Genomic DNA, 13,820 nt, shown 5'->3' with positions numbered 1-13,820 from the left:
ACATCTATAAGATCAAATTATATTAATAAAATGGAAGAGAGAACTCACGATGCTCTAATTTACCAAAAGTTTCATGATTTATAAGGAAAAATTATCAATTTATCTATAAAAGTACCATAGAAAATAAATTATCTTGGCCATGTTACTTATATTTAGTTGTAAACACTCAATAATTTTAAGCATAATATGCAGCAAAGCCAAGAGCTTATGTCTCACCCTTATTGTGCATTTTTCTATTGTTGACATAATCAAATGAAATGCAAGCATTTGTATTTAAAAGGTTCTTATCTGAAAACAGTAAAATGGCTCTGAAAACAAATGCATGAGGATATCTTAAATCAAAAATAAATTTTGTGTCAAACAATACAGCTATATGTAAGTTCCATAACTAAAATAAACAGGAAATGTTTTTAAATCATGTCTAGATTCACCAATCCAAACTTTATGGAAAAGGTGAAAATATATGTAAATCTGAATTTCTAGTCACATTACTCCAGCTGGAATGACAAACTAGAAATTTTCAAAATTAAGAGGTTTCTTGTATAAATAAATTTCAACAATTTGGTAAAGAAATCTAAGCATACTGGAGTAAGTGTGCGACATGTAAACAACTTCCTTTGATATGACAACAAAATTTTAAAATTTTGAAATTAAAAGGGAGCTTTTTTCCCTTCAATCCTAGTATTCTGTTAAAATTTCATGGGAATTGGTTGAAGAACATCTGCATAATGTATGAAATGTTGAGAGAAAACAGACAATGATATGCCATAAGACTGGTGTATTATAAAAGAGCATCACAAATAAGGTTTTTGGTTAGTACTTTTAATGAGTACTTTATTATCGTCACTGGCTTTCTTTAACAAAATTCCAGTGAATTACACAATTTTGACAATTTTTTCTATTTTCAAACACCTACTTTATCCCTCAGATTCATAAAATATGTGCAATAGAAGCTGTAACTTTTGTCCATAGTATCAGATACATTGACTTTAGTAGGGTACACTATAAAGTGCAACCTAGATCCAGGTAAAATGCCTTTGATGTTCCTGACCTCCAACAAAGCAATAATATATTTCTTTAAAGATCTCTTTGTAAAATTTATACAGAATTATTTGAAGAAGATTCATTCACACTGTGTGAAAACAGAGTGATAATATATCAGATTTCATAAAACCGATTGGTCAAAAATATCTCCTGTGGTTTGTAATTTTGACTCTAAAGTGAAAAATGTACTGTTGTAAAAAAAAAATATAACAAATTTGATGAAAAAATATAATGTTGATAAATTTATAAAAAGAATGTCTGTAGCACATTTCCAGATTTACTTTCACAAGAAATTCTCAAACCTAAACATTTGGAAGTTAGTATGTGTAAAAAGCTGAAACTTAGAGGATCAAGGACCAAAAAGAAACAGAATGTTGGTGGCCCCATCGATTTGAGGTCAATTTTGCCCGAGGGAGTTGGAACCTTAGTTTCTTTTATAATAATTTATGAATTTGTGATTAAATCATGTCAGTATGAAAGCACCGACTTAAATGAGTTAATGATAATGGATAAGATGATGACATATCATTAATCAAAGACAATACATAATAGAGCTGCAAATGTTATGTAATCAGGTAATACTTTTTGTGCAAATCTTGATAAAGTTGTATTTTCACATGTCATCTTAATAAATTAAACCAATTTCTTGTGAGCCACATTCTAGTTAATAACTCTATTTAAAAATCACACATTACGAAAGAGGTTACATTAATGTCAATCTGCACATAAATTATTCATAACAAAGACAGATGCAGTTTTATTAAACCGTTAATTCTCTACGGAAAATTATATAAGAGAAAGAAAATCGGTCTTCGTTAATCGAAGATCTGTTATGCTTCCCCCCAAGCTATCAGCCGTTACATAAGTGACAATTTCATTCCATCTAAAGAAGTGACTATTATAAGATGTCATTTCACATCAAATTATATTGATTATAAAATTACAATTTTAAGCAAGTTACATAAGAATCAACTTGAGGTTAATTATCTTTAGAAAGATTAATTCTAGGTTATTACAGAAGATTTTGTAACCCAAATATCTTAATTAAGAAGGATGTCTTACAGGAAATTTTTTTCAGTAACACTAAATTATATTTTGTGCTGACCTAGAAAGGCATTTTTGAAACACTAAAGTATATCATAATTTGTGATGACTGATCAATCTAACAAGACTTTTTATTGTAGTTCATATGTACTGATTTATTATTTCTGCTGGCATAAAATTCATTAGACTTCTTGTAACTTTGAATAATCAATGAACTTCATAAGCTTCTTTTTGTTCTAAAACACTAAAGTATAATTTATGTTTAACAAAATAGGATTGGCATAATGACATTACCTGCATATGGTTGAAATTGTGAGTAACTTTTTAACTTTTCTGAATGGATTAAGAAGAAGATACTAAAAGAAAAACTTTATTGATTAAAAAGAAGATGTGGTATTATTGCAAGTGAGACAACCATCCACAAGAGACCAAAATGACACACGTCTTTTTTATCCCCATCTAAACTTGGCGTGGAGGACATTAAAAAATTTAAATACAGAGCCTTCATTCATGTGTTTGGTGTATAAAATCATCATTGATCACATATTTTCCTAAGGAGTTATGTCCCTTGGATATGAAAAATTGCAATGTAAGCACTTCCAAGCCAACATTACTTGTAAACTTTTTACTAAATTAATATCAAAGGTTTACACCACCAGTCGAAGAGTTCATGAATGACTGCTAATGAATTATTTTTCAAAAGGAAATATATATAAAATTATGTCCCTTTGATAAACAGCGTTAATTTTACATGAGTTATGCCCCTTAGATATGGAGATAGTATGGACATTTGCAAGTGATGATGACTGATCTCATGTCTATATTTCTTGTAGGATATTTTAAACTTTCATAAACAATAGAATTACTCTGTATTATAAAGCATTCACCTTGTCAGCCTAGCTGACTAGCTACGATGGGCAAAATAAGAATGTGCATCAGCAAGCCTAGTGGAATTCTAATATAACATTCTTTTTTCTCTTTGTAAACAAAGCCATGTTATAATTACTAAAAACACTAATGCTTGGTATAAAGATATTAATGAATATAATGCCCCATGTTAAAATGAGCATAAAGCTTGGTATGGAAGCATTATTTTTTCTTAGAGCACTTTTCTTTTTTTTCTGTTGTTTCCAGTTGTTTAATCAAAAAACTTTTATTCACATGCTTTCATAACATTCTGGCCAATGTCTAAGAACGTAAGGTGATTATTTACCGGAAAGTGACCCTCTGAAGTTGTCAATCTCTCCAATATATAGTTTTCAGATTCATCACTCAACAACTTCCTGTTTACCTTATACTTTTAAAGGGCAGGGGGATTTTTAGTGAATAGTAGTTCACAGATTGTTTGATTTGATTTGTCCAAGAAGAAGGTCAGAAAGCATCTATTTCTGGGTTATAGAGATCCATTCTCATTGGTGATGTCTATTTTCTGTTCTTGTTTTAATCCTCTGCTAAATAAGGTATGAGATATAGAAGGTGATGAGTGTAATTACCAATGAGACAACTACCCACCAAGGTCCAAATGACGTCAATGTAAGTAATAATAGGTCACCATATGACCTTCAACAATCAAGCACTGTCCTTTTAAATTCAATTGTTTTATTTTATGGTGATAAAAAATATAAAAGTGCATACCATTCTATAAAAGAATTAAAAATCTTTCCCATTAATTTTATTAGACCAGAGAACCTATATAGAATCTATAATTATAAACATTCATTTAACATCAAAACCTAAATGTTTCCTTTATTTCTAAGCCTTCCATTGTTACATAGCAATATACTTTTCCATTCTGGAGTCTATTAACGATAAATGTTAAATAAAATCAAACATTATAGCAAAATAATACTAAAAAGGACATAAAATGGTTTACAAAACACTAAAGAAAGACAGTAAAGCATTACAATGAATGTCAAAGTAAAATTAATTTACAAGCACTGCATGTGTATCAGTTAAAAGGTGAACAATGATATTTCTAAACATTGTACTTTTAATATAACATTAACTACAAAGAATTGACCACATTCATCATTGTATCCCATTTCACAGGCTCAACAAATCTAAAATTGTTCATCCCTGTGTGAAATCTTCCTTGCACTGACTGTTTACATAACAAATTCCAGCAAACATAAGACAGAATTGAGAGAAAAAAATTGTGTTTTGGCGAGACAATTTGTTTTTTTATTGACTCAGTTGTTAATCTGTGAATTTTGTGAATGCCCATCACAGCCACGGTATGTTTACTAATTCCTCCAGTCAATTCTATCTGACTGAAGTGGTATAATTAATCTAGATTTCTTAAGATGGTACCTAACACTACAGGGAGATAACTCTGTAAAGTCAGCTAAACGTTTTAATTAAGTTAAGTTGTAAAGGGAATACATGTATCAAGCTTCTCAATGATCAAAATTAGTGTTTGTCAAACTGCTATATAACCAGTGTAATTTTTCTGACAAAACAGTTGGTTCAAAATTTTTGAAATTTTTATATTTTTGTTAAAGGGTCAAAGTAAATACATTGTCAAAATTTTATGAAAATTAAAGGAGCCAAATTAATTTTAGTGAAAGTGTTGGGTACCACCTTTTAATACTTATGAACTTTTCTTTTAATTACACCAGCAGCTGTCTGACAAGTTCTATATAGTATCTAATGATTATGATGATTATAAGTGCATTTTATTGTAATACTACATCTACTTGAGACATCACTACCTTGACCCATAAGTTTAAAGAACAGGTGGCCTTACAAACAGAAAACTACATTGACTTTTCTTCTAAGTGCAGATAGTGCATTAAAAATTTGTTTGAAAATTGCGTGTTTTTTGTAACTTTATTGGGGTGTAAAAGTGTTGACCAAAGCCCATTTTGTATTAAGTGCAGAAGCTCTTCATACTAAAAATGTGTGAACGATCAATGCTTTAACAACCCTATAAAATTACAAAAAGAAGCATTCAATTCTTATAATTAAATTTTGATGCTACAAAAGTAACCATGAAATTATGAACTTATTGAAAATGTTTTTGTGTTTTCTATAATGCATTGTTGTAAAACTGTCAAGAGAAGCATGTTTTGTCATGAATGTTAAATTCAAATGAGAACTACAATTTAATAATAGAATGCATCGCAAACCGTGTCAGCCAATCACAGGTATGGATTCTTATGAAACATTCATGTCATGTAATTATACAAGAATAAATTTAATTTTTATTATTCAATCTCTTTCAAGTTTGATGCAGACCCTTAAATTTATTTTTTTTCTATTATGGGTTTTGCTCAAGGTTGAAGGTCAGACAGTGACCTATAGTTGTTTACATCCTAATATATTGGTCTCTAGTGGAACGTTATCATGCTTGCTATGTCTCTGTATTCTATATTTCAATGTTATTTTTAATCCCTAATGCATTTTATACAAATGAGACTGCTAGAAAAGACTGTCTACTAATATTCCAATTGTTCTGATTAATGTAATAGACAAGTTACCTTTCCTATAGCCTTTACATTTATACATATTGTTATATGTTTGCATTAGTATCTATAAGTTTATTGACATTAGACTTAATGCTGTTACATGGAAACGGAAATTATTCCTGAATAACACTGTCTAAATCATAAGTCAATAAACTTTATACCATCTCTAAACAGTAAAAAAAAATACAAAAAGGTGACCAGAAATTCATGGTCATATTCAATTTTATTAGGCACATTGGAATTAATATTTCATCTTCTTGTTGTATAGCTTTTAGCTTAACCTTCTTGAGGGGGGATAGGAGGGGTCCTGATCCCAAATTCCCAGGCTAAAAAACACTAAATCCTGAGGTCCCAAAATTAAATAAAGTAAATCCTGGCATGCCAAAATCCGAAAAAAAGAATTCCCGGAACCTGAAATCCCGAGCTTAAAAACAGCAGATCCCGGAGTCCAGATAAAGGTCCTATCCCCCCTCTTTCTTAATGAAATGTTTTGTCATTATGATAGTTGAGTTTTCAGTAGAAATGTGATTACATTTTGTACCAGGTTGCTGACTCTAACAAAAACAGAAATGGAGCATAATTATGAGTGGGGCATAAAAACATTTACCAAAAAATCTGATAGAAATTGAATAAGATATTTGCAAAGAAGCTAATATCAAAGCTGCTGACCAAAAGTCCATGTGTTTCGTAGTTCTTAAGGAAAGTGTCACAAAAATAGGTTTAATGCCCTTAAAATTCTGTGAAACTGGTTTAATTCTGTCAAGCATTTTTCAAGAATTTGTGGATTAACAAACTGATATAAACAGAAATGGGTAAGCCCATGTTTTGGTATGTGAAAACCCCAAATCATGTGAATCTAATTTGAAATCAAAAGTGCACAAACTCCTGTCCTTTAAAAATAATCATCCAAGTTTGGTTTAAATCTGTCAATGCATTTTCTTTTTTAAAGAATTGTGTAAAAACAAAGTGTAACAAGGACAAAGACACATGACTTTGATGACACATGTCACTCAATAATTACATTTTATAGAAGTTGCACAAGAATTCCATCAATTTCATTGGCAGACAACATTCATATTGTAATTTAAAGTGATGTTTTACGTCCAAATAAGACACAAAATTCAAGCAGGCAGGTGCTATCCATGTCATGCAATGTTACAATAATGCATTGGAATATTTACAACAAAATAAGTGAAAACTAAGATTTAATTAATGTGTAATTCCTGGTTTAAATTATGTACTTTTAAAAATTGCTGACTGTGCACAAATTTTCAGTACAAACACTTCGATACATTAATGCATTGTACAAAATGTGCTGTACTCAACACTTTTAATCCCTAATAAAACTGCATAGAGAACCATTCTAATTCATATAATCTAATAAAGATAGCACAGTGGTGTAATAATGAATCAGTAGTAAAATGCATGTTCTGTTCTAGATTGATGATGACATTTATAACACCACCATTGCCACTTAATTAGTCTTTGGATTAATACATTAGTAACTCTTAGTACTCCCTTGTGAAGGCCAAAGTCATAGATACATCTGTTAATTATCTTAAAATAGATGGGGAAAAAAAGTAAGTCATGTCAAAAAAAGGGGTAATAGCGTTTGAAAATCCCAAATGTTTGTCCTGTAAACAATTGTCATGAAAGTCAATACTACATTGACTCAATTGTTAGTCCAAAAGGATAAAAGTACTGTAAATTCAAAAATAATGCGAGGTTTTTATTATAATGAAAAATGCAAAAGGGTTATAATTGCAAATGATTTAAACTCGCATTTTGAAATTTTTTAAATGAATTAAACAGAAAGGTTCTCAATATTGCAATAAATAAAACTGCTTTTTAGTCCAAAATAACAAAATCGAAAATGGCAATAATAAATGCACACAATAATTTCTGAATTTACAGTAATCAGCTGTGAGCTGTCTTTAAACTGGACATCACTGTTTTACCAAAACATTTAGCATGTCAAAATAATCGTAGAATACTAATCGTATCAAAGCATATAAAGTAGGACAGAATGACATACATCTTGTGAAAGACTCCATTAAAAGCATATTAAATCAGACTTTCTACTTAAAACTTTAATGCACCACTAAATTTTTCATTAAAATTGTAATGTTATATGTTTCCTTGACTGCTGTTTGTTTAAAATGTAAATTCTTCAGATTCTTCATGTCCTTCTTACTTAATGAATATGACAAGGCTGTTTTTAGATAATTTTTTTAAATCTATACACCAAACTTAGGCATGATGGGTAGTTATAGATTATTGTTGATCATCTCAACAAGATTGATTTTCTCGCTTTAGCCGGTACAGCGAAAGTGAGAAAAGCTATCGAGTTGATATGACCAATGATAATTTGTTTATCTCAATTTCACCTATGACGAGGTTGTCAATTTAATCACCATTTCATTAGCAACGTCACATGCCTCCTTAGATTCTAGCGATAATTTTCCATCTCAAGCGAGTAGCATTTGAAAAATTATCACCAAAAAAATCAAGGCAAAAATGCACAAAATAGCAATTATCATTACTAGTGATACCTGGATGAGAAAATCAGACTAAATAATATAAATCTAGAAAGTATTGTTAGGATTTTATAAATGTGAATAATGCATCTAAGTGAGTATCACAATAATAAAAACTCGTATTTTGAAATCTCATACACAAATGAACATTTATCTGTATGCAGCTTTTCCCCTTATTGCAATAGTGAATCTTGCATTTTTGTCCATTCTTCAAAAGTTGCCTTAATTTCTGATTTCACAGTAATCAGTGTAACCATCTAACAAATGTAGTAGCAACTAACATCAGCTATGAGAAAATTAAAAAATGACAGTTTCCTTATCTATTTTAAATGTTTTCCCTAAAGAAACATTAAAAAAGACATAACATTTAACAGTGTAAAATTAATTGTATGAGTATAAAGAAAGTGATGCTAGCAGCTTGACTTGAAATCCTTGTCAATAGCAAAAGTAGTGTTTGCCCTCTGGTAGAAAGTAGTAGCAGATCTGCACTTTGATAATTAACAACAAATAGTAGTACAAGGCTGCATCACATTTTTCTGTACAAGACGGAAACAAAAGAAGAAAGCACTATCAAAATTTACTCTTAATTCATATAAATTTTGTATAGGCAAGGGATGTTAAAAAGAGTGATGACCCTTTTTCTCATACACCTTATCGCTAATCCGGCTGACCCAGCCGCTTGAACTCTTGATGCAAACAACAATCACTTTACCATTGTGGTGTCAGATATTTTGTTTTATGACATCAAAATTTTACAGGAACCTGTCTGATTTCTAGTAATGGCGGACAAATAGCGATAAGGTGTATTGAAGAATTGAATGACTCTATTTGTAAATTTATTGTGGTGTAAAATCATTGAACGCAGACATGATATCTATCAAGTAATCCTTTTATTTTATCTGTGCACTTTATTGCGGAAACTCATGTCAGCGTGAATGTTACATTTCATTTTCGAATGAGAGTCAATTTTAGATTGATGCCAGATTGCTGTTAGCCAATTAAAATAATGTATTATAATGAAACATACACGGAATGTAATTATAATAGATTGATTGATTAATAGGTTTTAAACGCCACTTTGAACACAATTGTGATATTTTGAGGCAGTCAGATTTTATTGGGGGGGGGGGGGGGGGGGGGGGGATCCAGAGTCCTTAGAGAGAACCCACAACCTTGGACAGGATAAGTCAGATAAGATTGGAGTCCAGTGCACCTGCCCTGTATGGGATTCCAAATCACAAACTCAATGTTGACTGGATAGTGATACAGAAGTTGACTATTTACATCACTCCTCCACAGAGGTCCTCTCTCAAAATAGAAGAACACAAGAACACTTTTTGTTCATTAAAAAAACCCAATTATATCTGTATTTGAATGAATCCTTTTAAATAAGTATGCACTATTACATCCTTACTTAATGAGGGTGTTGAAAGTGCAGCTGCATTAAATAATGCACTATTTAGCACTCCAATTTCCAAAAGCTTATTAACCTTAGTGATATATACAGACTTTAAAAGTTCATCTTTGTTTAAAATTGGCAGGATTAATCAGGCTCATGCTATTTAACTAATTTGTCTTATAAAGAATATCAATCCTAACAAACTGCTCTTTTAATTCTTCATTGTGAATACAAACAAGTAACAGTAATGGACAGTATATACTAATAGAATCAAAAGCTAGTACACCTAACAGGTAATGATGGTAAATTATATCAGGAAATGATAGTTTATAATAGATGTTACAGAAATTACTACATTTAAGTAATGATAAATGCTAAAACAATTAGCAAGTTGTGAAATGGCATGTGCGGCATGTGCGTTTTTGAAGAACATCTTAGCAGAATTTACATAAGATTGTTTTGTAAAAGAAAATCCTAAATTTTTTCCTTAAAATAGTTTATGAAGGTATTACTAAAATAAATTTTCATAACTGCTGCCATAATGTCATTGCAGTGTCCTCATTATGGTCCGAACTAGTCCTAAGGTTACATATCAGGGTTTATTAAAAGCATTTATTGAAGACTTATTAGGGGCCTTTTGTTGTTTTCTACTCTTTGGTAAGGTTGTTGTCTCTATGATACTCTCCCTATTTCCATTCTCAAATTTCATTGGAAACAGTAAGTCATTTAAATGTGAATCAATGTCATGAATTTAATAAGTGATGGTAGAGAAATCATTGTCATTAACTTAATAAGTGATGGTGGAGAAATCATTGTCATTAACTTAATAAGTGATGGTGGAGAAATCATTGTCATGAACTTAATAAGTGATGGTAGAGAAATCATTGTCATGAACTTAATAAGTTATGGTGGAGAAATCATTGTCATGAATTTAATAAGTGATGGTGAAGAAATCATTGTCATGAACTTAATAAGTGATGGTGGAGAAATCATTGTCATGAACTTAATAAGTTATGGTGGAGAAATCATTGTCATGAATTTAATAAGTGATGGTGGAGAAATCATTGTCATGAACTTAATAAGTGATGGTGAAGAAATCATTGTCATGAACTTAATAAGTGATGGTGGAGAAATCATTGTCATGAACTTAATAAGTTATGGTGGAGAAATCATTGTCATGAATTTAATAAGTGATGGTGGAGAAATCATTGTCATGAACTTAATAAGTGATGGTGGAGAAGTATCCTTTTATTGCATTCCTTACCTTTTCTTTTTGTACGATCTCCAGTCCAGTTCTCTCCCTTCTGATCCTGAAGACTTGTACGAATGAGTGTTGCTAGTCTTTCTGTGGTATCACGTCTAGTGCAGTACAGAATAATAGATTCACAATTTGAAAATCTGTCACCTTGTAACAATCCTATCAATGACTACAAAAAAACAACTTTCAAAAATGAAAAAAATGCAAGCTTTAGAATACTGTCGATTCATTTATTTTCGTGGGTACCAATTTTCGTGGTTTGAGGAAAAATTACATATTCGTGGATATCTAATTTGGTGGTTTTGGCAAAGTCTACAGTCATTCCATTAGAAAATTTGTTATTAGTTGAACATTTGAATTCGTGGTTCTCCTGTATCCACCAAATCCACGAAAATTGGTATCCAACGAATAATAATGAATCCACAGTAGTTATTTTGTCTAATGCTTAGTACATTTCTGTGTGTGTTACATTTTAATGTTGTGTTTCTGTTGTGTCGTTGTTCTCCCTTATATTTAATGTGTTTCCCTCAGTTTTAGTTTGTAACCTGGATTTGTTCTTTTATATCTATTTATGAGTTTCGAACAGCAGTATACTACTGTTGCCTTTAATTAGTTTGCTTTTTTAATGAAAAAAAAATGTGTCTGAGGACATTAATCTCACCACTCAGCCTTTGCAATCTTCAATTTAAAAAAAAAGAGCAAAACTTCAGAATAGAAAATGATTCATAACTAAAATTTGTAAGCTATCTGCATGTTGTGGTTCTCAGCATTGTGTGTGAGTTCCAATTCATTTGAATGAGACAAACTTAAGTTAGTGTGCCAAAATGTGCCCTGTGGGCCAGGTGAGCTAAAAAGGTATATCAATACATCTGTTGCTTGACAGATCAATACAGATGATAACATTGACAAGATATACTTTTCTTTTCCATCATATGATAGTGAATTGTCATTGGTCATTTTTCTCTTTTAAAAAAATTACAAAGATATTATTTTTTTGTCTAAATTCCAGTGGCAAATATTTCAGACATATTTTAAACCATGACAAATTGAACTACACATGCCTATTAGAACTAGGTTGTGTAAAGTTGGCCAACCTGTATAATTATCTTGACATTTTGGTGACAAATAATTCAAATTAACTGTTGCTTATGTCTGTGTCATTTGGTCTCTGATGGAGAGTTGTCTTATTGGCAATCATACTACATCTTCTTATTTTGATATTAACCAACAAGTTGTAGACGATGTCGTGCAAAGTATACCCCCACCAGTGATTAGACATTGATGACAAATTTCATGCTCAGTGAGCACAAACAATCAAAGTATGATCAAACAAATAGTCACTCCCCTGCAGATATGAAACTCACTTACAAGGCAAAATTTATGCAATTTCAAACCAAATATCAAATCATTCCTTAATGCAGCTGACAAATCGGTAATAAACAATTTCTTTCTCAGAAGGTTGAATAAAAGTTTGACAAATAATTGTCATATAAGAAATGACACTCTGACATATCTGAAAATTTATTTGATAGCACAACTCATCATTAAAAAGATCCATCAATAATGAAGGAGCAGAGAAAAATTTGGACAAATGAGTTTAACATAGACATGATAGACAGAGGGACAAAAACAGACTTAAGACAGGGCGACAAGTGGAATGCATACATCAGTAAAAGGTTAATTGATTGAATGATTGGTGTTTAACGCCACTTCCAACGTTATTTTGTGGTGTTCAGTGTTTATTGGTGAAGGAAGCCAAAGTGCAGGGAGAGATACATCGACTTCTGTAGGAAAACTAACAATCCTAGTCAATTAAGATTGGAGTAGAGTTCACCTACAATATGAGGGATTCAAACTCACCAGTCATCAGATGGGATATACTTTAACCATAGAAAAAGGACAAGGTCAAGTGGTGCCTGTTAGAATATATATATATACATCTTACAATCATTTCATAGAACACGTGAAGTTCAAATATCACCCCTAAATTGTACTTTTAATTTTGAACTTATAACTGATCTCATCATTAAAAAATAATATTGACTTTAGGGATGGCATCAAAAGTTCAATGAAGGATAAAAAACTTAATTCACATAGTTTATTCACTGACCCCCCCCCTTTTAACTTAATTTGGGAAAAATTGGTTGACCAATAGGGATATATGTAAAATTGATTTTAGATTAACAAAACTTGCAGTAATGTTGACCCCCCCCCCCCCCCCCCCCCCCACCCCCAAACTATTTGATTTAAGTTTTTTATTCCTACATATGTAAAACTGGTCAGTGACCTTTTTTATTAAACAGTTCAGAAAAATCATATAAAACTAATGTTAAGAAGACTGTCAAAATAGTCAAGGATTTCAATAATTTTGTCTCATGTCTGAAGTTTGACATTTAAATTTATCCTAGGAGTCTATTTCTAACTTCATTTTCATTAAAAACTTGATTATAAGTCTTCATAGAGAGACAAGACTGCCACATATTTTCCTTGTTTGATAATGGGAAACCCTAAAATTCAATTCAAACAAAAATGAAAAATAAAAATAAGAAGGTGCACAACTTCATGTTTTGATATTTAGATATAAACAAATCAGGATTTCTGTAAACCAACTTATTTTCGCGAGCAAGAAAAAATAATGTGAATGTAAATTGTATATCATCAGCAGATGAAGTATCCCTTGAAAGAGTCAAATATATACAAGTGTGGCACAATAAGTCAACTTTTGAAAATGAGAAATTAAAAGAAGACCTTAAAATGCATGCTAAGTATGGACTATTTTTCTATTGGCGAAAGTCTCAAAGATAAGATGGTATACAGTATCTGAATCCCCTAGATGAACCAAAAATCCAAGTATCACTATCTAAAGCTTTAACACTCCATAATTTAGTATTTTGTTCTATTTATTTTCTTACTTGTAAACAACATTGGAATTAAAGAAATCACTATATAAAGTCTTGTATACATCACACCAATAAAAGGTTTCTGACAATAATATTCAGTAATTCAATGTTAAAGTGGACACACTTTATATATAATTAGAGAAATGGATGTTTTTTCACTATTGAGAAACA

The 13,820-nt window shown here is 30.9% G+C and overlaps 1 protein-coding gene across 3 annotated transcripts in view; it reads right to left on the bottom strand.

Annotated features, from left to right (window-relative positions):
* LOC134720684 (ATP-dependent DNA helicase Q4-like) overlaps positions 1 to 13,820 on the bottom strand; it is a 185,455-nt gene that overhangs the window by 112,972 nt on the left and 58,663 nt on the right. For all 3 annotated transcript variants that reach the window (XM_063583110.1, XM_063583112.1, XM_063583111.1), the window contains exon 14: positions 10,756 to 10,918. In XM_063583110.1, coding sequence (XP_063439180.1) covers positions 10,756 to 10,918 — 163 coding nt within the window. The remainder of the gene's footprint in view (positions 1 to 10,755; positions 10,919 to 13,820) is intronic.

Source organism: Mytilus trossulus, chromosome 6, assembly GCF_036588685.1.
Source record: "Mytilus trossulus isolate FHL-02 chromosome 6, PNRI_Mtr1.1.1.hap1, whole genome shotgun sequence".
NCBI lineage: Eukaryota > Metazoa > Mollusca > Bivalvia > Mytilida > Mytilidae > Mytilus > Mytilus trossulus.
Note: the sequence above shows the minus strand (reverse complement) of the source record. Positions and strands in the feature narration are given on the sequence as shown.